The sequence below is a fragment of the Muscardinus avellanarius genome (assembly GCF_963383645.1).
Source record: "Muscardinus avellanarius genome assembly, chromosome: 7".
NCBI classification, from domain to species: Eukaryota; Metazoa; Chordata; class Mammalia; order Rodentia; family Gliridae; genus Muscardinus; species Muscardinus avellanarius.
This window is the reverse complement of record NC_137793.1, coordinates 3,989,952-4,014,623: the sequence shown is the minus strand read 5'-3', so window position 1 is coordinate 4,014,623 and position 24,672 is coordinate 3,989,952. Positions and strand designations below refer to the sequence as shown.

The window sequence follows — 24,672 nt, the reverse complement described above, 5'->3', positions numbered from 1 at the left end:
AGCACACACAGCATAACGTCTGATAGGAAACCCCTCATCAGTGGCACCGCACAGGAAGGAGAGGAAGAGCTGTAAGCAGCCCCAAGGCTCCCACACTCCCCTTCCTGGGAGAAAGTAAACAGTTCCCACAGAACATCAGTTCTACCAGGAATTCTACCCTGGTTCATCTCTCACATAAACTTCCCACAAAAAGGACAAGAAAAACTCTTGTCATTCAAGTTTCTAAGCACAGAATCTTTAACAAGGAATAAGAAAAAATAAATGAAGAGCACAAAGAAAAATACCAACAAATAAAAACTAAAACTAACCAATGATGATTTCAAATAAACTAATAATAAAGAGTTTAATAAATGATACAAGAGCACAGGAAAAATGTGAGAAGTTGACGGAAAGTTAACTAGTAGCTGGGCATGGTGGAACAGGCCTGTAATCTCAATATTTGGGAGGCTGAAACAAAGAGGACCGCAGGTTCAAGGACAGCTTCATCAACTTAGTGAGATCTTATTTTTAATTTTTGTGGTACTGGGGATGGAACTCAGGGGCATTCTACCTCCAAGCTACACCCCCTGCCCTACTTTTTATTCTTTATTTTGAAACAGGGTCTCAATAAGTTGTGAAGGGCCTCACTAAATAGCTGAGGGTGTCCGCGAACCATAATACTCTGGTCTCAGCCTCCCAAATGCTGGGATTACAAGTGTGTGCCACCACACCCAGCCCCAGCCCTATTTTTTATTCTTCATTTTGAAACAGGGTCTCACTGAGTTGCAAAAGGCCTCACTAGTAGCTGAGGCTGCCTGTGAACCGCAGTCCTCCTGTTTCAGCCTCCCAAATGGTGGAATTACAAGTGTGTGCCACCATGCCTGGCTTGAGATCCTATTTTAAAATAAAAAGTAAAGCCGGTATGGTGGCATACGTTTGTGATCCCAGTACTTGGAAGGTTGAGACAGGAGGGTCACAGGTTTGTGGCCAACCTCAGGTACTTGGTGAGGCACTTTGCAACTTAGTGAGACCTGTTTCAAAATAAAGAATAGAGCCAGGCGAGATGGCACATGCTTGTAATCCCAGCATTTGGGAGGCTGAGGTTGGAGGATCGTGGTTCGTGGCCAGCCTCAGCTACTTAGCGAAGCCTTCTACAACTTAGTGAGATCCTGTTTCAAAATAAAGAATAAAGGCCGGGCGTGGTGGCGCAACCTTGTAATCTCTGCACTTGGGAGGCAGAGACAGGAGGATCACGCAGGTTCAAAGCCAGCCTCGCTGGTTTAAGAGATCCTGTTTCCAAATAAAAATATAAAAAATAGGTGTCTGAGAGTGTAACCCGGAGGTAGAAGGGTTTCCAGGAACCCCAGAAGTACCACACACACACACACACACACACACACACACACACACACAAAAAAAAAAAAAAAAAAAAAAGAATAAATGATCTGAGATAGGAGGATCAATGGTTCAAGGACAGCCTTAGCAACTAGTGAGCCTCATCAATCTGGAGAGACCATGTTTAAAAAACAACAATGATTTGGGGGTATAGGGTATAGCTTGGAGGCAGAATGCCCCTGGGGTTCAATCCCAAGTAAACACACACACACACACACACACACACACACACACACACACACACACACGCACACACGCACGCAGCAAACAAAACAAAGTAAAACTAGGCAAGTTCCAAGTCACATGAAAGAACAAATAAAATGAAGGGCACATTGGAATGTTTGTGGAGACAATGAAGACACTGCTAGACCACTGCGCAAAGGGCATGGAGGAAAGGGCGACAGACTCACTCACAAGACATGGCTGGCAGAAGGGCTGCCAGGGACCGCAGGGAGAGTGACGATGCGAAAACGGAGAAGATACAAACCTGTATAATTTGTTTTCTTGGAGAGGAAAAAAATAATAGAACTGAAAAAATATTCAGAGATAACAATTTGAGGAAACTTTCCAGAAACAAAGAGTTAATTCTACAGCCTAAAAAGGCATCACAGTTTTAGAAAACCTGATATAAGAAAAAGCAAGAAATAAAGTAGAAACATTTATGTAAATGACTTCAGAGATCAAAGAAATTCAAGCAAATCTCAGAAACTTAAGCAGCCACACAAAATACTAGTTGAGAAGCTACTATCAAGTCTCCTTGAAATTATGTGAGACAAGACTTTAATAAACAGGCAAACTGTCATTCAATGTTATTTTATTATTTTTGTGTGTGGTACTGGGAATTAAACCCAGGGCACTCTACCTCTGAGCTACATCTCCAGCCCTATCTTATTTCTACTTTGAAACAGGGTCTTGCTTGGATGCTGAGAACCTCAAAACATTGCTGAGGCTGTCCTTGAACATGCAATCCTATCTCAGCCTCCCAAGTACTGAGATCACAGGAGTGCTCCATTGTGCCCAATTCCTTTTAAACTAGTTTGAAAATATAAGGCCCATAGCACCAACAAACAACACAACACACACACACACACACACACACACTCTACAGAAGAAACAAGAAAATTAGAACAGGTGTTGTAATGTGTTCTTGGGTAGCAAAAGCCACTGGCATAAAGGTATCAAACGCCTGTCATACTAATCTACTTAATGTCATCTCAATGAAAGCACACACACACTTTTTTAAAGAACCATGTGAACGCCAGACGTGGTGGCACATGCTTGGTATCCCAGCATTTAGGAGGTTGAGACCGGAGGATCGCGGTGTGTGGCCAGCCTCAGCTACTTAGTGAGGCCCTGTCTCAAGAATAAAAAATAAAAAATAGGGCTGGGGGTGTAGCTCAGAGGGAGAATGCCCCTGGGTTCTATCCCCAGTACTAAAAAAAAAAAAAAAAAAAAAAAGGAACCACGTGAATGGATTCTAAAAACACCAGAAACAGCCAGAGAAACCTATGAAAGAGTGACAAGGACTGGCTCGTCTACCAGCTTTAACCTAGAGAGCATTAGATTTCAGAGAAAATATGTATTAATGATGTTGGGTAACTGAGAAGTCATTTGGAACAAAGTTAGATAGATTCCCCTACCTTACTACTTCTATTAAAAGGAGTTCAAGATTAACAAAATGTAATATAAATCAAACTATAACCGAGTAAAGGTTCTTAGCTCTTAATGTACTGAACTCAGTCAAACAACCCTGTGACGTGGAAACAATCATGAGTCCCTTTCAGAACGAGGAAACTCAGCCCCAGGATCAGTAGGCGCCAGGCAGTTCTTTTCTTTGCTTTTAACCACACACAAATGCAGAATCTGCGAGGGGGGGGTGGCACAAGAAAACAGCTCAAGTTGTTTTAAACAAAAATGAGCCAAAGTGGGAGAGAAATCTGGGTAGACTGGGTAGAAAGTTATACTTTACACTGTGTTCTCTACATACATGTAATTTTCTTTTGGAAAGTTAAAACTAAGCAGGGCGTGGCAGCGCATGCTTATAATCCCAGTACTTCGGAGGCTGAGACAGGAAGATCGCAGGTTTGAGGACAGCCTCAGCAAATAGTGAGCCTCTCATCAACCTAGCAAGACACTGTTTCTAAATTAAAAGAAAAAAGAAAAAAGGACTGGGAGTGTAGTTTAGAGGTAGAATGCCTCTCAGTTCAATCCCTAGTGTACCAAAAAAAGTTAAAATTATTTTCAATATAGAAAATGCTACCAATTCCAGTCAGAACTAAATCCTATCTCTACTGAAAAGTTAATATATTGGTTCTTCTCTTTCTGTGGTAATGGAGATTGAGCCCACAGGTGTGTTCCTGGGCTACACCCCAACTGTCTGTGAGGCCGGCTGTGAACCTGTCTGCGACACTGCCTCAGCCTCTTATGTACTCGGATTACATGTGTATGCCACCATGCCCAGTTGCTTTGCAGTTTTGATATATCTGAGGATGAAATACAAGAATACAAAGTAATTATCTTCGCACCAACTATGAAAACATGTCTAATGAACGTTCTCTGCAACAAAACCATCCCCTTCCCCAGGGCCTCTTAACCAGATCTTGGGCTTTCCCTGCATCTCTGAGCCAGGCTCAACGCCTCCTCCCAAACGCCAGCTTTGGTGGCGCTATCGCGGCCGAGCGGTTCTAATTTCTGGCTGGACTCTCTTCTTCGCAGCCCACAGTAAACACCTGGTCTTGGCCTCAAGCGTTTCCTTTCTGCACTCTTTCTTATACAGAGTGTTGTTCACGGAGTACTCTAAAACCGAACCTGACTCTCTAGGCCTTTACTTGGTGCCTCTTATACAAAGACTTGCTAGCCTTCCAAGTGTCTATCAATGGCATATTTGTTCCCTATTTTAGACCCAGCACTTAAAACTCTGAGACAGGTGGTAGAATTCCTGCATTTTTACAAGAGAACACCAAATTTCAGTTTTCCACCAACACCCTGCTGGGAGGAGCAAGATTCCAATAAAGGTGCAGCTGATGCTAAAGGCCACTCTGTTAATGCCTGCTCAAGACGTCTACAGCAACTGGTTCAACTGTAGTACCGATTCATCTAATTTACTACAGGAGCATCTTACAGTCATAATGAAGAGTCTTCACCAAGAATCCACTTTTGCTGGGCATGGTGGTACATGCTTGTAATCCCAGCACTTGGGAGGCTGAGACAAGACGATCACAGGTTTGCAGCCAGCCTCGGCTACTTAGTGAGTGCCTCTTTCTTCCCCCCCCCTCCCTCCCTCCCTCCCTCCCTCCCTCCCTCCCTCCCTCTCTCTGTCTGTCTCCCTCTCTCTCTCTTTGGTGGTACTGGGGATGGAACCCTTCTACCTCCAGGCTTCACTCCCAGACATATTTTATATTTTTTTATTTGGAAACAGGGTCTCTTAAGCCAGCAAGGCTGGCTTTGAACCTGCGTGATCTTCCTGTCTCCGCCTCCCAAGCGCAGGGATTAGAAGCATGTGCCACCATGCCCGGCTGAGGGCCTGTTTCAAAATAAAGAATAAAAAGGGGCTGGAGATGTAGCTTGGAGGTAGAATGCCCCTGGGGTTCAATCCCCTAGTACTGCCAAAAAAAAAAAAAAAAAAAAGTTTATTTTTATCTCACATGAGTAATAACTAAAAATTTTGGGGAGAATGTGTATAGGTGGCACTGGATAAAGTAATTTTTTGTTTATTTATTTATTTATGTGGTATTAGGGATTGAGCCCAGGCCCATTCTAACTCTGAGCTACACCTCCCATCCTACTTTATATTTTATTTTAAAACAGGGTCTCAATAAACTGCAGGGGGCCTTATTAAGTTCCTGAGGCTGGCCTCAAACCGGTAACCCTTTTTTGGCCTCACAGGTACTGGAATTACAAGCATGCACCTCCATGCCTGGCTTGGATAAGGTGGTTTTATTTATTTTTTTATTTTAAAATTTTTTTGGTGGTACTGGGGGTGGAACTCAGGGGTTTCTACCTCTGGGCTATACTCCCAGACCTATTTTATATTTTTATTTGGAAACAGGGTCTCACTAAGTTGCTGGGAGCCTCACTAAGTAGCTGACGCTGGTTTTGAACCTGTACGATCCTCCTGTCTCAGCCTCCCAAGTGCGGAGATTACAAGTGTGCGCCACCACGCCCAGCTGGTAATGTGGTTTTAAATGGACCTAACTATAACTCCTTTTCTCATTAAAATCAGATTTTAGAGGAATACTTTTCCTTCCTTCCTTTCTTCCTTCCTTCTTTCTTTTTTTTTTTTGGTGGTACTGGGGGTGGAACCCAGAGGCTTTCTACCTCTGGGCTATACTCCTAGACCCATTTTCTATTTTATTTGGAAACAGGGTCTCACTAAGTTGCTGAGAGCCTCACTAAGTAGCTGAGGCTGGCTTCGAACCTGCGCAATCCTCCTGTCTCAGCCTCCCAAGCGCAGGGATTACAAGCGTGCGCCACCACGCCCGGCAGGAATACTTTTCTTTATTGATCAGCAGTGTGTTAGATGAAGGCCAGAAAAAACTGCTACCTAGAACTGGCTCCTCACAATGAGTGGGCCGAAGGTAGCAGGAAGAGCTCAGGGGACTGTCTACATTTCCTGGGCTTATGAACATCAAGGACTTTCAGGATTCTAGTGTCGGAGCCTGCTTCAGTGACAACCCAGGCAGGGATGCCCCAGGAAGAGCTCACAAAAGGTTTCTATTACTACTGTGATCATTTCAAAATAGTAGCTTTAGGTCAGAGCATCAATAGTCCACACTGTGATCTTACCGTGTCAAAACACACCGAGGTAGGAACAAAACATTCCTAGTACACAGCCGTGACAATGACACACCACTGGGCATGCACCCGAGAAGGCTATGATAAGCGAAAATGGGAAGAAAAACGGAGGGCAGTCATCTACATTCATTTAGAAAATGATTTTTTAAGTGACCAAAAAATGAAAAAAAAAAAACCAACAAAAATAGAAAATGTCAATACCACTAGAATAAAAAATAATATTTCAGTAAAGTCTTATTAGACTTTTTCTTTACCTAGGCATTTAATATTTCAGCAAAAATCAGCTTCATGGCTAATTAATATGACAGAACAATACAGATACTTGTACGTATTTGTACAAACTTACCTTATTATTGCAAACATGGAATTGAAGTTCTTACACTCTCGACAATGAAGTGCAATTTTAATAAAATGCTTAATAATTTTCATTCGTTTGAGCTGATTTGATTCAGTTAAAATCTCGGAGGCAACCCAGAATGTCTCTTGATTTACAATGTCCTCAAAGTCTTTCAGGTGAGTGTTCCCTGATTTGGAGTCTAACTTAAAAAGGTCGTCAATGTACTCGGTAGGCTCGATGTTACGGAACAAGTCAAAGTCCCTCACGGCCAGCTGCGCGGCCAGCTCCACGGTGCTCAGCTGCAGCACGGCCAGCTGGCTCTCCTTCACCAGCTCCTGCGCATCTTCATCGGAACATAAGGTTTCTGTTTCCATGTTATTTTTTAAATAGTACCTAAGTGGAAAAAAGTTATTATTCATAAATATGGTCACAAATGAAATTTCACTTATAAGAGCACTTTCCCTCCCTCCCTCCTTCTCTCTCTCTCTCTCCCCTGCCCCCCAGGCTATACTCCCAAATCTATTTTATACTTTATTTGGAAACAGGGTCTCACTGAGTTGCTGAGAGCCTAAGTAGCTGAGGCTGGCTTTGAACCGGTGCGATCCTCTGGTCTCAGCCTCCCAAGCGCGGGGATTACAAGCGTGCCCACCATGCCTTGCAAGCACTTTCTCTCTTTGTTTTCACATATCCCCCACCCCCCCCTTTTTTTTTTTGCGGGTCTGGGGATGGAATCCAGGGGCATTTGACCTCCGAGCTACACCCCCTGCCCTATTTTTTATTCTTTATTTTGAAACTGGGTCTCACGGAGTTGCAGAGGGCCTCACTAAGTAGCTGAGGCTGTCCGCGAACCCCGATCCTCCAGGTCTCAGCCTCCTGAATGCTGGGATTACAAGCGTGAGCCACCACGCCCGGCTTCACATACCATTTACTGCAAACTTTCTGCCAAATACATTGATAATGTTTACTTACAGAAAAAATGGAAAATTAACATTTGAAATAAGTTGGGCGTGGTGGCGCATGCTTGTAAATCCCAGCATTCAGGAGGCTGAGACTGGAGGATCGGGGTTTGCAGCCAGCCTCAGCTACTCAGTGAGGCCCTCTGCAACTCAGTGAGACCCGGTTTCAAAATAAAGAATAAAAAATAGGGCTGGGCTGTAGCTCGGAGGTTGAATGCCCCTGGGTTCTATCCCCAGACCTGCAAATAAAAACAAAAAACAAAACAACAACAACAAAAATTTGAAGACCTCTGAGCTACACCCCCAGCCCTATTTTATTTTTTATAAAACAGGGTCTCACTAAACTGATGTCTCACTGAGTTTCTAAGGCTGGTTTTGAACCTGTGATCCTCCTGTTTCAGCCTTCCAAGCACTATTTTTTATTACCAAAGAACTTCCTTTATTCTGCCTTTGTACTATCCATGTCTAAATAACACCATAAATAAGAGCTGAGACGCACCACACTATACATTATAAAATCCTATTGAAGACTTCTACACTGTATTTATTAATCCTTACATATTTCTGCGAGGTGGGTCCTATTCTCATCATCTCCGTGTTATAGAGGAGAAAATTCAGGCAGAGATTGTTTCCAAGGACTGTGCTCTACATGCAAACTTGATCACCAGAAATATTATTTTCAGAGAAAGTTACCAGCTAAAAGAACTACAGAACAACCTTCAGGTCAGATTCCCAGAGTTGGTGATACTCCCCAGAGGGATGCCAGCCAGACCCCGGGGTGACAGTAGCCTCAGGTGCAACTAGGGGTGCTGAATAAGTGAAGAGGGCAGCGGAAGTGCCCAGGGGTGCTGAAAGGTTGTTTTATTTTTTTTGAAAGAGGGCTGGTAAACCACTAAGTTTGGGGATCTATGTCTTATTTATTTTTTATTTTTGGTGGTACTGGGGTGGAACCCAGAGGCATTCTACCTCTGGGCTATATTCCCAGACCTATTTATACTTTATTTGGAAACAGGGTCTCACTGAGTTGCCGAGAGCCTAAGTAGCTGAGGCTGGCTTCGAACCTGTGCGATCCTCCTGTCTCAGCCTCCCAAGCACTGGGATTACAAGCGTGCGCCACCACGCCGGGCTCTATGTCTTATTTATCTATTTACTTACTTTATTTTGTGGTACGGGAGACTGAAACTAGGAGCGTGCTACCTCTGACCCATACCTCTAGTCTGTTCAATTGTTCGTTCTCTCATTCTATTTTCTGTGATACTGAGGGTGGAGCCCAGAGGCATTGTACCTCGGAGCCACACTCTCAGACCTATTTTTTACTCTTTATTTTGAAATAAGGTCTCATTGAGTTGCAAAGGGCCTAAGTAGCTGAGGCTGTCCACAAACCCCGATCCTCCTGTCTCAGCCTCCCATATGCTGGGATTACAAGCGTGCGCCATGATGCCTGGCTTTATTCTTTATTTCAAGACAAGGCCTCACATGTCGATGAGGCTGGCCCCAAACCTGCGATCCTTCTGTCTCAGCCTCCCAAGCAGTGGGATAACGAGCATGTGCCACCACGCCTGGTCCTAAGATACCTGTTTTAACAAGAGATCTTCCAAATGCACACCTATCCAAGCAAGCGCTTACTCACTCACCTTCCACTGAGCTGAATCCTATCAGCCAACTTGGAGAACTGGTCCGGAAGTCTTCTCTGCTTGATGACACCCTCAGGAGTAACAGAGACTTCACACAGAGAATATGTGTCCGATGTGCCAGTCAGACCGAACTCGTGAAGGGCGTGACAGACCACTTCTTTAGCTGTGGTGTCTTTACTGATGATAATGTAGCAACTTTGCTGATCTGCTTTGAAAACTCTTATAACTTGATCAGGAATGTCTATACAAGTAAAAAGATAAACATTATTTTTAGGAGAAGTGCTTTTTTCTTTTTTTATATTGGTGGTATTGGTGATCGGACTCAGGGCTGTTCTACCTCTGAGATATACCCCACAGTCCTAGGGCCTCACTAAGTTGCTGAGACTGCCTCAAATCTGCAATTCTCCTATCCTAGCCTCTCAAGTACTGAGATTACAAGCATGCGCCACTGCACCCAGTTAAGAAAATTACTTTTAAAATCTTCAAAGGGTAATCTGGAACATAACATCTCTCTGAACAGTGAAATATACATCCTCTTTTCAGGTAGAAAATTAACAGAAATCACTGTTGTATTTATTGATTAAAATTTATCTTTTAATTTTTGGTGGTACTAGAGTGGAACCCAGAGGCTTTTCTACCTCCGGGCTACACTTTATACTTTATTTGGAAACAGGGTCTCACTAAGTTGCTGAGAGCCTCACTAACTAGCTGAGGCTGGCTTTGAACCTGTGCAATCCTCCTCTCTCAGCCTCCCAAGTGCTGGGATTACAAGTGTGCACCACCACACCTGGCTCAAAATATATCTTTTTTAAAATCACAAAATACTAATACATGTTCACAAAGAAAAAAAATTTAAATATCTTTGGTTTAGAAGCCACAGTTGTTTTTTTCTTGCTTTTTTTGTTTTGTTTTTTTGGTGGTACTGGGGATGAAATCCAGGAGCATTCTACCTCTGAGCTAAACCTCCAGCCCTATATTTTACTTTTTGGTGGTACTGGGGTTCCTGGAAACCCTTCTATCTCCGGGCTACACTTCCAGACCTATTTTATATTTTTGTATTTGGAAACAGGGTCTCTTAAGCCAGTGAGGCTGGCTTCGAACCTGCGTGATCCTCCTGTCTCCGCCTCCCAAGCGCGGGGATTACAAGCGTGCGCCACCACACCCGGCTACGTTTAGCTTTAAAAGGGTTTTCGAAACTTATTGCAAAGTGGTTCCATAGAGAGATTATAGTTTATAATATTCAAATATAAGAATGCAAATTTGGTCACATCCTTACTAATTTCTACATCAAATGTTTCATATTTTACTTCCCCATTTTAAAAGTCTTAACCCTTCCCTCCCTCCAAAAATATGTAACTATTTTTTCATTTCTTTAGTTACCGGGGAGATGTGGTAACTGGTGTTGGTTATGAATCACTTGTATTTCTTCTTTTATAGAACTCCTTTTGATATACTATATGCTTTTCCCCAGAGTCATACTAGAGAGCAACACTTAAAGTATACTGTAAAGTGGCCAGCCGGGCGTGGCGCACGCTTGTCATCCCAGCACTCGGGAGGCTGAGACCGGAGGATCGCGGTTTGCGGACGGCCTCAGCTACTTAGGCCCTCTGCAACTCAGTGAGGCCCTGTTTCAAAATAAAAAATAAAAAATGGGCAGGGGTGTAGCTTGGAGGTCGAATGCCCCTGGGTTCCATCCCCAGACCTGGGGAAAAAAAAATTAATAAAGTAGCAAATGTTTTTCTAGTTTTTATATTCTATTTATGTGTGCGTGTTTGTGTGTGCTTGTTTTACTGGGGATTAAACCTAAAGGTATTCTACCTCTGAGTTACAATCCCAGCCTTTTGTTACTGTTTTTAAACGGGACTCACTAGGTCGGTCAGCACCTCACTGAGTGGCCTTGACCTGCGATTCTCCCTCCTCAGCCTCCCAAATGCCGGGGTTACAGGTGTGTCACCACGCCCAGCTACTTTTAACACAGAGAACTTGTAAACGTATGTACGGTCAAAAGTCTCAATCTTCGTGCTCATGACTTCTACTATTAGCAGATGAACTTTCCCTTAGGTTCGGGCCCGTGTGAAATGCGTGGGCAAATGACGCTTCTTCCTCCAGTCCTGGCATTCATTTCTCTTTTCATCACCTAGTATTGGCTAAAGGTTCCAGAACAATGTTTACTGTGATGGTACTGGTATATTTTTAATATTGCCGAATAGAAGAGAAAAGTAACTTGATTGCATAAACAAATACTAAATTTTTTCCCTATGAAAATAATTTTAAAGAATTTATTTATTTATTTATTTATTTATTTATTTATTTATTTATTTTTGTGGTACTGGGGGTGAAACCCAGAGGCTTTCTACCTCTGGGCTACACTCCCAGACCTATTTTTATATCTTATTTGGAAACAGGGTCTCACTGAGTTGTGCTGAGAGCCTCACTAAGTAGCTGAGGCTGGCTTTGAACCTGCGCGATCCTCCTGTCTCAGCCTCCCAAGCATGGGGATTACAAGCGTGCGCCACCATGCCCGGCTTATGAAAATAAATTTTTGTTACAGAAATTTCTTCTAAACATTTCAGGAGTGTTTATTGTTGTGTCTTTTTTTTTTTTTTTTTTGGTGGTACTGGGGTTCCTGGAAGCCCTTCTACCTCCGGGCTGCACTCTCAGACACCTATGTTTTTATATTTTATTTGGAAACAGGGTCTCTTACGCCAGGCGGCAGGCTTCGGACCTGCGTGAGCCTCCTGTCTCCGCCTCGCGTGCGCCGCGCCTGGCTCATGGCTTTTGTGATGATGACGATAGTGAACGTGTTGGGGGAGGTTCTGGCGGCTCAAGTAACTTTTATTGTTTGTCTAGCACTTCTTTTTTAGCATTATATATACTACTAACTTTTAGAGAGAAAAAATTATAAAACAGCCTCAAAGGCAAGATGAGTAATGGACTAGATAGAACAGGAACTAATTTCATAGCATAAGGACACCCTCCCTTCTCCGCTCCAGCCCAAGAATGAGAACACAAGAAGCAGCTGGCTCAGGACTAGCAGGCACAACCGAGTTCCGGGCTCTGCTTTCCAGCTGGAGGGCGAGCGCCGCATCTATGAAGGTCCACACGTGGGAAGGAGGCACCAAGATGTCTTCTGCTCACTGCTGAGGATCTGCGTATCAGATACTTCTTGCCCATGAACTAACCCTGAGTACGTGCTGACGACATCGATTCTAAGCCCACACGTTTTTACGTCAGACTATTTCATGATCCACCCAGATTAGGGGTGCTTCTCTGCCCTATGCTAGAAAGTCTTTGCAGGTGGCAATTTTGGTTGGCTAGGAAAGCAGAAAGTTAAGACAGTCTCTCTGTCTCTTTTAACTATTAAAAGGGCCAAACAATATACCACCACTTGTACGGTTGCTGCCCTCTGCGGCTCCAGGCGGATCTGTTTACCAGAGCTCTGGGACCTGCTGGTACTGGACAGCCAGCTTCTTCAGGGAGTTTATCCACAAGAGCAGGTTGGAAATTTGCATATATTTCCTTAATCTCTTTCCTTGCAGCTGTAACTTTTCTGGGAAGGAATACGCAGTTGTCTATCTTGCTAAACAGGGTTAATAAGCCATGACCTGTAAAGAGTACTCTTTTACAAGTGGGATTGTCCCAAGGGTACTCCATAATCCAAACCTTCATAGGTAAACGAATGTAAGTTAGAAAACCATTTGAGAAACATTAAAGAAAACGATTTCTCCTCACCAACACTGGTGGCAGTGTACACCGCCTCTGACTTACAACTGTTCTCTATGTACCACGTGGACATTCTTTATACACACCCAAGTGCTGTGCGTGGGAAGCAGCGCATATACCAAGTGTGATACCTGGCAGCTTAATGTTAGCGGATCAGATAAACAGTGAATGTTAGGTTAGAATCAAAAGGGAAAATTGACCTAATAATCTCAATTAGACTAAAACACACAAAAATATAGTTTTGTAAGGGCAAAGCAGGTATTTAAAGAATTTTGGAAGCACACAATACTTTTTAATCTTAAGATACATATCTTATTATTAAGAAATCTTACACAACAGCTAAGTGAAATAAAGAATAAAACCTCAGGCATCTGGGCATGCAAGCTAGAGATGCACAACTAAAACAAAAAGTGAGGAATACTTTAAGAATGCAGGTAATAGTTGGGCATGGTGGTGCACATCTGTAATCCCAGCGTGTGGGAGGCTGAGACAGGAGGACAGCAGGTTCAACGGCAACCTCAGCAATGTAGGGAGACTCAGCAACCTGGGCCGGCCTTGTTTCAAAACACAAACTAAAAGGCCTGGGGTGGCTTGGAGGGAGCACGCCACTGGCTCGATCCCCAGCACCGTCGCCACCACCAACAGACGCCCTCCCTCTGCTGTGAACTGCCACCTGTGGCTCCAGGCGAGAGGGCGGTGGTGAGTGAGCCCAAGCTTCTGTTCTCAGGGGTTCTACTCACTTAGGAGAGTAAATGTGGCTCCAGGAAGACAACAGCCAATTAGGTAAGAGGAGCCATTCGAAAAAAGTGGCGTGCGCGCGCGCGCGCGCACACACACACACACACACACACACACACACACACACACACACACACCAAGAACAAAGCAGAGTGGCGCAGAGGCGCAGCTCAGAAACCCGCACACTTGCTTGAAGGGCAGAGAAGAGATACGTTTCAGTGTAGCAGTCTAAAAGGCAAAATCCACAGTGCAAACATGAAAGGTAGGGATACCCGAACAAGAAGATTTAGGAAACACTGCAAATATCAACTAATGGGGGGTGCTTAAAATAATTCTAGTAGCTGTTCACAAAATTCCATTAGAATACTACATCTGATATAGAAAAGTATTAAGGTAAAAGTGAAATGGGTAAGTGGAAAAAGAGAATATTTCACTTGGGATAAAAGGAATAGTATATACATTTCATACACGAATTTTGAAAAGATACATGAAAAAATTAACAACTATAAATTCTGGGGAGTGAACATATTTATACCTAATCTTTCTCTGTAGTTTGACTTTTCTTAGGCTTAAAATTTCATAAAACCTTTAACTAGTTATAGGATAGTATACCCTGATTTTACATGAATCTAAAAATATATATTCAATAAAATTGACTAAAAAGATACATGCCAGTAATACCACCTTGTAAGTAGAAAGAAAAATCTGACTTCCTACAACTTATGCTGTCCAAGTATTATCATTTGGTAGTTTAAAATAACCAAGTACTACATTCAAACACGAGCAGTAGAATATCAAGATACTTACAGTAAAAACCAACAGCTGTAAGGCAGCAAAAATAAAGCAAAATCATAAAATGTCAGCAATCAAAAAGCACTACTCAACAACCCTGAAGTTCTGTCTCACTTTCATCTGTACTAACAACTTTAGACGTGCCAAATAGACACAGCGGAACTTGAGGTTGATAAACATTAATTAAACCTGACTGATGACATAAGCGTGTTACAGTATGTATGATGTATAAAGCTAATTGATACTACATATAATAAAAGGAGATGAATTTGGAATTAATTGATAATATTTTTTCAGCACAAATATAAATAACACTATCACTAGGTAGAAGGCCTTTCACAAAGTAACACACTAGGGGTTTAAAAATATAATGTCAAATTCAAATGATGTATATGTATTGTGTGTGTGTGTGTGTGTGTGTATGTGTGTGTGTGTGTGTGTCTGGAGACTGAACTCAGGGGCATTCTACCTCTGAGCTAAACCTGACCCCTATTTTTCTGTTTTTCTTTTCCTTTTTGTGGTGCTGGGGACTGAACCCAGAACCTTGTGCATGCTAGTCAAGTACTCTACCAGAGACCTATACAGCCACAGCCATATATATATATATATATACTTTGGTGGTACTGGGGATGGAACCCTTCTACCTCCGGGCTACACTCCCAGACGTATTTTTATACTTTTATTTGGAAACAGGGTCTCTTAAGCCAGCAAGGCTGGCTTTGAACCGGCCCAATCCTCCTGTCTCCACCTCCCAAGCACTGGGATTAAAGCATGCGCCACCACGCCCCGCTTAGCCCCAGCCCTATTTTTAACTAACTAACTAACTAACTAACTAACTAATTGTGGTACTAGGGATTGAACCCCAGGGACATTTTACCTCTGAGCTACATTCCCAGCCCTATTTTTAATTTTGAACAGTGTCTCCCTAGGTTGATGAGAGTTTCATTACTTGCTATAGCTGTCCTCAAGCCTGAAATCCTCCTGTCTCAGCCTCCCAAATGCTGGGATTATAAGCATGCGTCATAATGCCCGGCTTCTAAACAGTTTTAAGAAGGCATTATCAATCCGGGCGTGGTGGCACATGCTTGTAATCCCAGCATTCGGGAGGCTGAGACCAGAAGATCGCAGTTCTCAGACAGCCTCAGATACTTAGTGAGGCCCTCTGCAACTTAGTGAGACCCATGTCTCAAAATAAAGAATAAAAAATAGGGCAGGGGGTGTAGCTCGGAGGTAGAATGCCCCTGGGTTCCATCCCCAGACCTGTTAAAAAAAAAAAAAAAGGCGTTATCAGTCTTTTTAAATATGTTTTCAAGAAAAGAAATTATGAAACCAATCTACAATCAGGTTGGGCAGCACTTTCTCTTGGGAGGCCTACATTGCTACTCCATAGGGTTTAACAGTGTGTGTGTGTGTGTGTGTGTGTGTGTGTGTGTGTGTGTGTAGGTGTAGGTGTGGCTGAGGACTGAACCTAGGGGCTACACCTCCAGCCCTGTTTTATTTTTTATTTGGAAACAGAAGCTTGATAAATTGTTGAGGCTGGCTTTGAACATGTGATCCTTCTGCCTTAGCCTTCCAAGTACTGGGATTACATGTGCGTGCATCACCACGCCCAGCTCCTAACAGGTCCTACATCGTAGTAATTTTGACCTCTCTCCTGTTGCCCCCCCCCCTAATTCCTTGGCTCACCCTTTTCTGCATTTCTCTCTTGTACCTACAACCTCATTGCCTATTCCCTTAGCTCTGCTTTCTACACATGCTTACGGCAACAATATAACCAGAAGTCGTTAAATCTGTAAATGACACATCCCTCGCTACTTGTCTTATCAAAGTATGCATGTTTAGCTCCTGCTTTGGTAGTGTAAGCTCATTTTGTGGATCTTCTAAGTAGTGAAAGCAGTACCACTGGGAGCTCACACATACAGACAAAAATAAATTTCTATCCTACCACATAACAAACAGCACAGATGGAAAAAAACAAAAAGGCTCACAGGACACACGAGGAGCAGCAGACAGAGCTCTGCAGGTGCACACCGCATGGGAGACGCAGCACAGCGGAGAATGCAGAGGACGGGCTGGGAGGGAGCCGCCCGCCCCCCCGCCCGTCTGTCCCCGGCGCGCCGCACTGCTCAGTGCCACAAACGGGATCCTGTCCTTTCCCGGCTGGTGGCTGCTTTCTTTACCCTTGCAGATAACAGGTGGTCAACCTGACACACTGCTAACATGCTTTATATTAACTTCTGATCAAATACCTAGGTGACAGCCTTCTCATGACTGACCCCCTTGCTAATACAGAAACTTCTAAAAACTCCTAAACAGAGTAAGGTTTTACTAAAATCCTTGTTCTATAAAGAATGCTGGCAGTCATCTAGAAAGCGAAGTGTGCAAAACCAAATTACTGGGTTTACTAATCTCCCTAGTGGTTAAGGGGCAACTGAATAAGGAAGGAGATGATGTGGAGAATAACCGTCACTGTGACCATCGTGGGCTGTTCAGGCTATGTCATGGGGTTTTTATTTAAGTTGCTATAAGAAAACACAAACTTAATACTGAGATTTATGTAATTGAGTTTCCTTCCTTTTTTATGTGTGGTACTGGGGATTGTACCCAAGGGTATTTGATCTCTGAGTTACACTCCCAGTCCTAGTTTGTTTGTTTATTTAGAGACAGGGCTTCACTAAGTTGAAGAGGACTTCACTAAGTTTCTGAGGCTGGTTGTAAACCTCCAATCCTCTTGTCTTAGGCTCCCCAGTACTGGGATTACAAACATTCACCACCAGGCCTGGCTGGGTTTCCTTCCTTTTTATACTAGCTGCTAGAATAAAAAATGAAAGTTGTATTAGAAATATGCTTGAGCCGGGAGTGGTGACGGATGCTTGTCATCCCAGCATTTCTGAGGCTGAAACACGAGGATGGTGGTTCGTGGCCAGCCTCAGCTACTTAATGAGGCCCCCCGCAACTTAGTGAGACCCTGTTTCAAAATGCAGACTAAAAAGAGGGCAGGGGTGTAGCTCGACCCAGGAGGTCGAATGAATGCCTCTGGGTTCCATCCCCAGACCCGGAAAAAAAAAAAAAAAAGAAATATGGTGACCTTTGTAGAAGCATTCTTTCCCGTTCTCTTACTTGGACCCAATTATGTAGTTCAATTTTTAGTTTTCCTTTATCCTAGGAACCCAGGGGTGTTCTACCACTGAGTTGTACCACTACTCGTTTTGACTTTTTATTTTGAAACAGGGTCTCACTAAGTCACCAAAGCTGGCTTTGAATCTGCAATCCTCCTGTCTCAGCCTCCCAAGTACTGGAATTACAGGCATGTGCCAGCACACCTGGCAAGAATCTCCTTATTCTTCCCTCACTTCTTTTCTGAGAAGTGTCCCTATTTTCATTTTATTGCTCTGATAACAATTACCAAACGATTTCTAAATCTATCCTCAGAGACAGTCTTTCTTTATGGACTTCTGTTTAATTTGAGGATGTACCACTCAAGTTTAGAAAAAAAAAATAATTCTACCATTAATTTCTTATACAGTCATAATCTTTTTTTTTTTTTTTTTTTGGTGGTACTGGGAAGCCCTTCTACCTCCGGGCTACACTCCCAGACCTATCTTTACATTTTTATTTGGAAACAAGGGTCTCCTAAGCCAGCGCGCGTGGCTGGCTTCGAACCTGCGCGATCCTCCTGTCTCTGCCTCCCAAGCGCGGGGATTACAAGCGTGCGCCACCACGCCCGGCTACAGTCATAATCTAACGGGAAGAACAGGTGGCAGCAGATCCAGGCGTGGGGGCAGTTGCCTGCAATCCTTGTACTTGAGAGGCTGAGACAGGCACGGTACAGGTTCCAAGTCAGCCTCAGCAACTTAAACTCTATTTCCAAATAAAAAATAAAAACTAGAGCTGGGGCGTAACCTGGAGGTAGAAGGCCCCTGGGTTCTATTCCTAGTCTCAGTCTCCCCCGCCCCCTTACACACACACACACACACACACACACACACACACACACCCCAGTATCACATAAATTTAGTACTGTTGCACAAGACCCAGCAAGGTACCCACAAGGTACCAATCTGTCTACATAAAATCACATACAAATGTTACCTGAAGGATTGGAAAAGTCCAGCATGCTGGTGGTCGGCTGCAGGAGATCAGGGCTGCTGGAGGAGAGTGTCCCGGGAATAGGCATGATAGCCAGGCTGTGTCTGCAATGCCTTGTTCCTACAATGCTGTCGTCCTGTGATTGACTCAGGCCTCCATCACTTCAAAAGAGTATCGTATATCAGTAGTCGAGTCATTAAATAACAAACAACTCTATTCTCTGTGCGTAACAGAACCAATTCAAATTGGTTTATTTATTTATCTATCTATTATTTTGGTGCTGTGGACTGAATCCAGATTGAATCCTATGAATATATCAGTATTCGAGTCATTAAATAACAAACAACTCTATTCTCTGTGCATAACAGAATCAATTCAAAATGGTCATTTATTTATGTATTTATTCAATTATTTAATATTTTAGTGCTGGGGAATGATTCAAGGGGTATTCTACCACTGAGCTACACTCCCAGTTCTATTTTATTTTTTATTTAGAAATAGGGCCTAAACTGCTGAGGCTAGCTGAAAACCTGTAATCCTAGCTGGGTGGCGCATGCTCGTCATCCCAGTATTCGGGAGGCTGAGACTGGAGGATCCTGGTTTGCGGACAGCCTCAGCTACTCACTGAGACCCTCTGCCACTCACTGAGACCCGGTTTCAAAATAAAGAAAGAGCCGGGCGTGGTGGGCACGCCTGTCATCCCTGCGCTTGGGAGGCGGAGACAGGAGGATCGCGCAGGTTCGAAGCCAGCCCCGCGCGCTGGCTTAGGAGACCGTTTCCAAATAAAAATGTAAAAGTAGGTCTGGGAGTGTAACCCGGAGGTAGAAGGGCTTCCAGGAACCCCAGTACCACAAAAAAAAAAAAAAAAAAAAAAAAAAAAAAAAGAATAAAATAGGTCAGGAGGTGTAGCTCATAAGTCAAATGCCCCTGGGTTCCACCCCAAGATCCACACACACAAAAAGGAAAAACAAAGGAAAAAAAAAAAAAAAAAACCAAACACCTGTGATCCTCCTGTCTCAGCCTCCCAAGTACTAGGATAAAAGGCATATACCACCATACCCAGTGCCAAATGGTGATTTAAACAATTAGATTAAATTTTACAACAATTTAAAAATAGGACAAGTACAGTGATCACAACAGTAGTAATTTTTTTAAACAATAACATTCAAACAAAACTATTAATCTAGGTAAATTTTGCTACACCATGAAGAAATGATCATAGTAGCTTCTACTGTTTTGGCAGAGAAACTGAACCTGGATATCAAGGAAGACTTTGCAATGTGTCAGCTTCAGTGGACGCTGGTCTAAGGAAGTGTTCCCTTCTCTCTCTCCGAACATACCAAATCCAGAACAGAAGGAAGTCTGCTTTTAAGATTTCAAAAGCAGATACTAATTAAATGGCCACAGTTAAGTGATCAAACAGCTCTTCTTTCAAAATATTTTAGAAGTGTCACATAGGCTACCCTAAATCTTCCTGAAAAAAATAAAAACAGAGAAACACAAGGCTATCACTCAAGTTTTATATATCTCAAAATATTAATTTTAAAAGAAAAGAGTTCTAAAAGAGCATGGGAAGCCAGGCATGGTAGCACATGCTTGTAATTCCAGAATTAGGGAGGCCAAGACAGGAGGATCGCAGGTTCATGGCCAGCCTCAGCTACTTAGGTGAGACCCTGCTTCAAAATAAAGAATACAAAATAGGGCTGGGGGTATAGTTCAGAGGTAGAATGCCCCTGAGTTCAATCTCAGTACTACCACCACCACCAATAAAAAAATAAATAAAACAAAAAATAATTTAAACAAGCATAGGATATTAATTAAAAAAAAAAAAGACTTCCATCAGCATCAGTAACCAAGATACTATTTCTTTCTTAGGGTTGTATTTAAGTTGAAACCAATGTTATCCATTAATATTAATTCCAATCTAAATTTTATTTAATGCACCATTCTGCCCAATAGCTGCTATACACACAGAGGTTTCACAGAATACTTACTTATTATCACAGAAAGGATTAAGCTGTAGTCTTAAAAATGGGATATATTAAGATGGGATATGTTAGGCCGGGCGTGGTGGCGCACGCTTATAATCCCCGCTCTTGGGAGGCAGAGACAGGAGAATCGCGCAGGTTTGAAGTCAGCCGTGCTGGCTCAAGAGACCCTGCTTCCAAAAATAAAAAAGTGTAAAATAGGTCTGGGATGTGGCCCGGAGGTAGAAGGCTTCCAGGAATCCCAGTACCACCAAAAAAAAAAAAAAAAAAAAAGAGTATGTTGGTAGTAGAATGCAGGATTTATGCACATTAGGAAGCGATGCCAAAGGGTTATTAAATAAACAGCTGAAGGACCCCTAACAGCTAGAAAAGAAAGGGAGGGGCGAGGACGACAGGGCCTGGGAGTCCAGGAAGCAGCAGATGGGGAGGAAGCGGAGACAAGGCTCCCAGCACTGCTGAGGCCAGCAGACCTATGCTGTCAGCTCGCTGACCTCAGGCAGATTTCTTTCTCTTGCTGGACCCTGGTTTCCTCCTCTGGAAATGTGAATGATATTCCAAACAACTATAAGGATTAAGTTAAGTAAAGTAGGAATATTTTGGCACAGAGGAAAACAGCATTCCAAATTTTAAGGAAAAAAGTACTTTTATCACAGCTAAAATGAGAACAGTATGAACTTAGAAAGGATATGTATTTTAATTACCTTATATAGAACAACAATGGAGGCAGTACACAACTGGGGATTTATTCTCAAGGACAGAAGGCAGTATAATCTGACACACAAGGCCAGGAAATGCCTTTTTATTTTTATTTTTTGCAGTACTGGGGATGGAACCCAAGGGTATTTGAGCTACAATCCCTGCCCTATTTTTTAGTCTTTATTTTCAAACAGAGTCTAAGTTGCGGAGGGCCTCACTAAGTAGCTGAGGCCATCCTCGAACCGTGATCCTCTGGTCTCAGTCCCCCAAATGGAGGGATTACAAGCCTGCGCCACCACGCCCAGCAGAGAAATGCCTTATTTGATAAGGAATTTGTGTTTAGACTAAACTGACTCCAAACAATTAGGTTTGTATCCCTCGCTAACACAGATGAAGGTTATGCTTTCTCGGGGGAAGTTAGTGGGGACTGGACTCAGGGCATTCAACCTCCGAGGTACACCCTCAGTCCTTTTTTATTATTTATTTTGAAAGGGGTCTTGCAAGTTGCTAAGGCTAGCCTCGAATCTGCAATCCTAATAGGCCTCCTAAGTACTGGGATTGCAAGCATGCACCACTGAGCACAGCAGGTCACTCATTTATTTATTTCCGGGGATTATACTCAGGGCATTCCACTTTGGAGCTACACCCTCAGTTGTCCCCCCCCTCCCCCTGTATTGGGGTAACTGAGGGGCATTCTACCTCTGAGGTACAACCCACTGCTTTTTTTTTTTTTTTCTTTGTGGTGCTAGGGATGGAACCCAGGGGCCTTCTACCTCCAGGCTACACTTCCAGACCCATTTTGTATTTTACTTGGAAAGAGGGGCTCACTAAGTAGCTGAGGCTGATTTCGAACCTGTGCGGTCTCCTGTCTCAGCCTCCCAAGTGCTGGGGTTTCAAGCGTGTACCACCACGCCCGGCCCCAGCACTATTTTTTATTCTTGATTTTGAAAACAGATGTCTGACTGAGTTGTAAAGGGCTTAAGTAAGTAGCTGAGGCTGGTCACAAACTTGGATTCTCCTCCCTCAGCCTCTCAAATGTCGAGATTACAAGCACACACCCCCACGCCTAGCTTCTTTCAGCCCTTTTAATTTTGAAATAAGGTCTAAGTTGCTGATACTGGCCTCAGAACCTGGTATCTTCCTCTCTCGAATTATAGGTGTGTGCCATCCTTTTAAAGAAGGATGAGGGCTTTCAGATACTTAAATTCCATATAACTTTTTTTTTTTTTTTTTTTTGGTGGTACTGGGGTCCTGGAACCCCTTCTACCTCCAGGCTATACTCCCAGACCTACTTTTATACTTTTTATTTGGAAACAGGGTCTCCTAAGCCAGCGCGCCTGGCTTCGAACCTGCGCGATCCTCCTGTTTCCGCCTCCCAAGCGCGGGGATTACAAGCGCCACCACACCCGGCCATATAACTATTTTTTTAAAGAACAATCTTTAATTGATTTTTGAAAAAATCCTACAAATTTTTGGACAAAGAGGGTCAGATAACTGAATTCAAGGAAGCAAACTGTTAAAGACGTTGGCGGGGCTGCTAATCAAGCAGAAGGTACTTTAATAGCTTTCTATGAAGGGGGAGTAGTTGTATCAGTTACAACAAGCTGGAAATTAGTAGAATCTAAGAGAACAAGCGTGTGGAACACAAAACCCTTCTCTCTCACTGGAGCCAGTTAGGATGAACCCTGCCTCTTAGCAGCAGCGCGGCACTGCACGACTAAAACAGTGCAGAGCTGGTTGTGAGTTTTGGTGACAAGGAGTGAGCGTGTGCAGGTGAAAACCACGCCGCCACGTGCAATCCACGCTGCGCCAGGAACGGAGCAGCTCCTAATCGGCACAACACCCGCACCCCAAGCTGTCCTTGAACTTCTTACCAAAACAGTCTCCTGACAAGTGACGCAGCAAGAGGCAAGACACTTGAAAACTTCCTCAGAAACTCCCTCTACTAAACTGAGAAAAAGTACTCAGTTGTCACAAAAATAGCATCAAATGCAAATGAAAACAATACTAATGTTAAAAGCAAATAAAGAATGCTGGCAAGAAATTTACAGGAAAAAAATCCCTGAAAGCACATAAAGCAGTCTACTTCTGGGAATGTTATTAGAAACAGTATAAAACTGCTATTTAGACAACCATGACTTGAGAAAACTGGTTGATTTAAGAAAAAATCAGATTGCCTGAATTATTAAATATCCTCAGGTCAATAAAACCCAAACTATGTCTTTAATTACAGCTATTTTTCAAATTAATAATTTACTTTTACACTTTTTGATATGGGGGATTGAGCCCAGAGGAATCTACCTCTGAGCTACACCCCAGCCCTATTTTACTTTATCTTGAAACAGGTTCTCACAGATCGGTGAGTCTCACTACTTGCTGTCCTCAAACCTGTGACCCTTGTCTCCGCCTCCTAAGTCCCGAGATTACAGGAGAGCACCAACACATCCAGCTTTCCACTTTAATGTTTCAGGAACACTTTCTCATTTCTTTTCTTTTCCCTCCCTCCCTTCCTTCCTATTTTTGTGGTACTGGGGATTGAACCCAGGGGCATTCTACCTCCAAACTACATCCCCAGCCCTATTATTCTCCTAAACTTTTTTTTTTTTGGTGGTACTAGGCGTGGCACCCAGGGGCTTTTCTACCTCCCAGCGACACTTCCAGACCTATTTTATATTTTATTTGGAAACAGGGTCTCACTAAGTTGCTGAGAGCCTCACTCAGTAGCTGAGGCTGGCTCTGACCTTGTGCAATCCTCCCGTCTCAGCCTCCCAAGCACGGGGATTACAAGCGTGCGTCACCACGCCTGGCTAGCCCTATTAATCTTGAATCAGGGTCTATGTTGCAATGGGCTTAAGTAGCTGAGGCTGGCTGCGAACCCAGATCCTCCCGTCTCAGCCTCCCAAGCACTGGGATTTCAAGTGTGCGCCACTGCGGCCAGCAGAAACACTCTCTGGCTTTAAGCACGCTATGACAAGGGATCTCGCAATCATCCTTCGCATCGTGAGCATCTGCTTCTTCATCTGCTCCTCCCACAGACTCAATTATTCTTTCCTATGGTGCTCTGAAAGCCACCCCTGCTCTTATAGAAAAACACACTAAAGGAAAAGACCAAGTCTGTCCTCCATGCCTCTCCCAAAGGGTCCTGGCACAGAGATGCTCAGACACTGTACAATTAAAATCATTTAAAATTTTACTTCAACTAAGAAATTACAAATACTCAAAGTAGAAACCCAAAAAAGAGAAAGCTTCCAGGGAAGAAGAAAAAAATCATCTGCAAAACATTACCTTACAAAAACTCTGAAACCTCACAACCAACACAGTTTTTTCTTTTTTGGTGGTGGTACTGGGAATCGAACTCAGGGGAGTTCTACCTGTGAGCCCACAACTTCAGCCCTATTTTATTTTTTAGTTTGCAACTGGGTCTCGCTAGGTTGTTGAGGCTTCCTTGAACCTGCAATCCTCCTGTCTCTGCCTCCCAAGTACTGGGATTGCAGGCACACACACACCAACGCTGGCTCACAACCAATATCTTTTCCTTCTAAGTCACTATT

General features: G+C 43.3%; 1 protein-coding gene across 2 annotated transcripts in view; it reads right to left on the bottom strand.

Moving 5' to 3' along the window:
- Positions 1-9,091: 9,091 nt before the first annotated feature.
- The window catches only part of RAPGEF6 (Rap guanine nucleotide exchange factor 6), a gene marked incomplete at both ends in the record, with an annotated part of 152,449 nt that continues 136,868 nt past the window's right edge, over positions 9,092-24,672 (bottom strand). The window contains 2 exons of one of the 2 annotated variants that reach the window (XM_080698480.1): positions 9,092-9,336; positions 18,441-18,598. In XM_080698480.1, the coding sequence (XP_080554606.1) occupies positions 9,092-9,336; positions 18,441-18,598 (403 nt within the window). Of the gene's footprint in view, positions 9,337-18,423; positions 18,599-24,672 lie in introns of those variants that run through there. The other variant, XM_080698481.1, reaches the window with a different exon arrangement.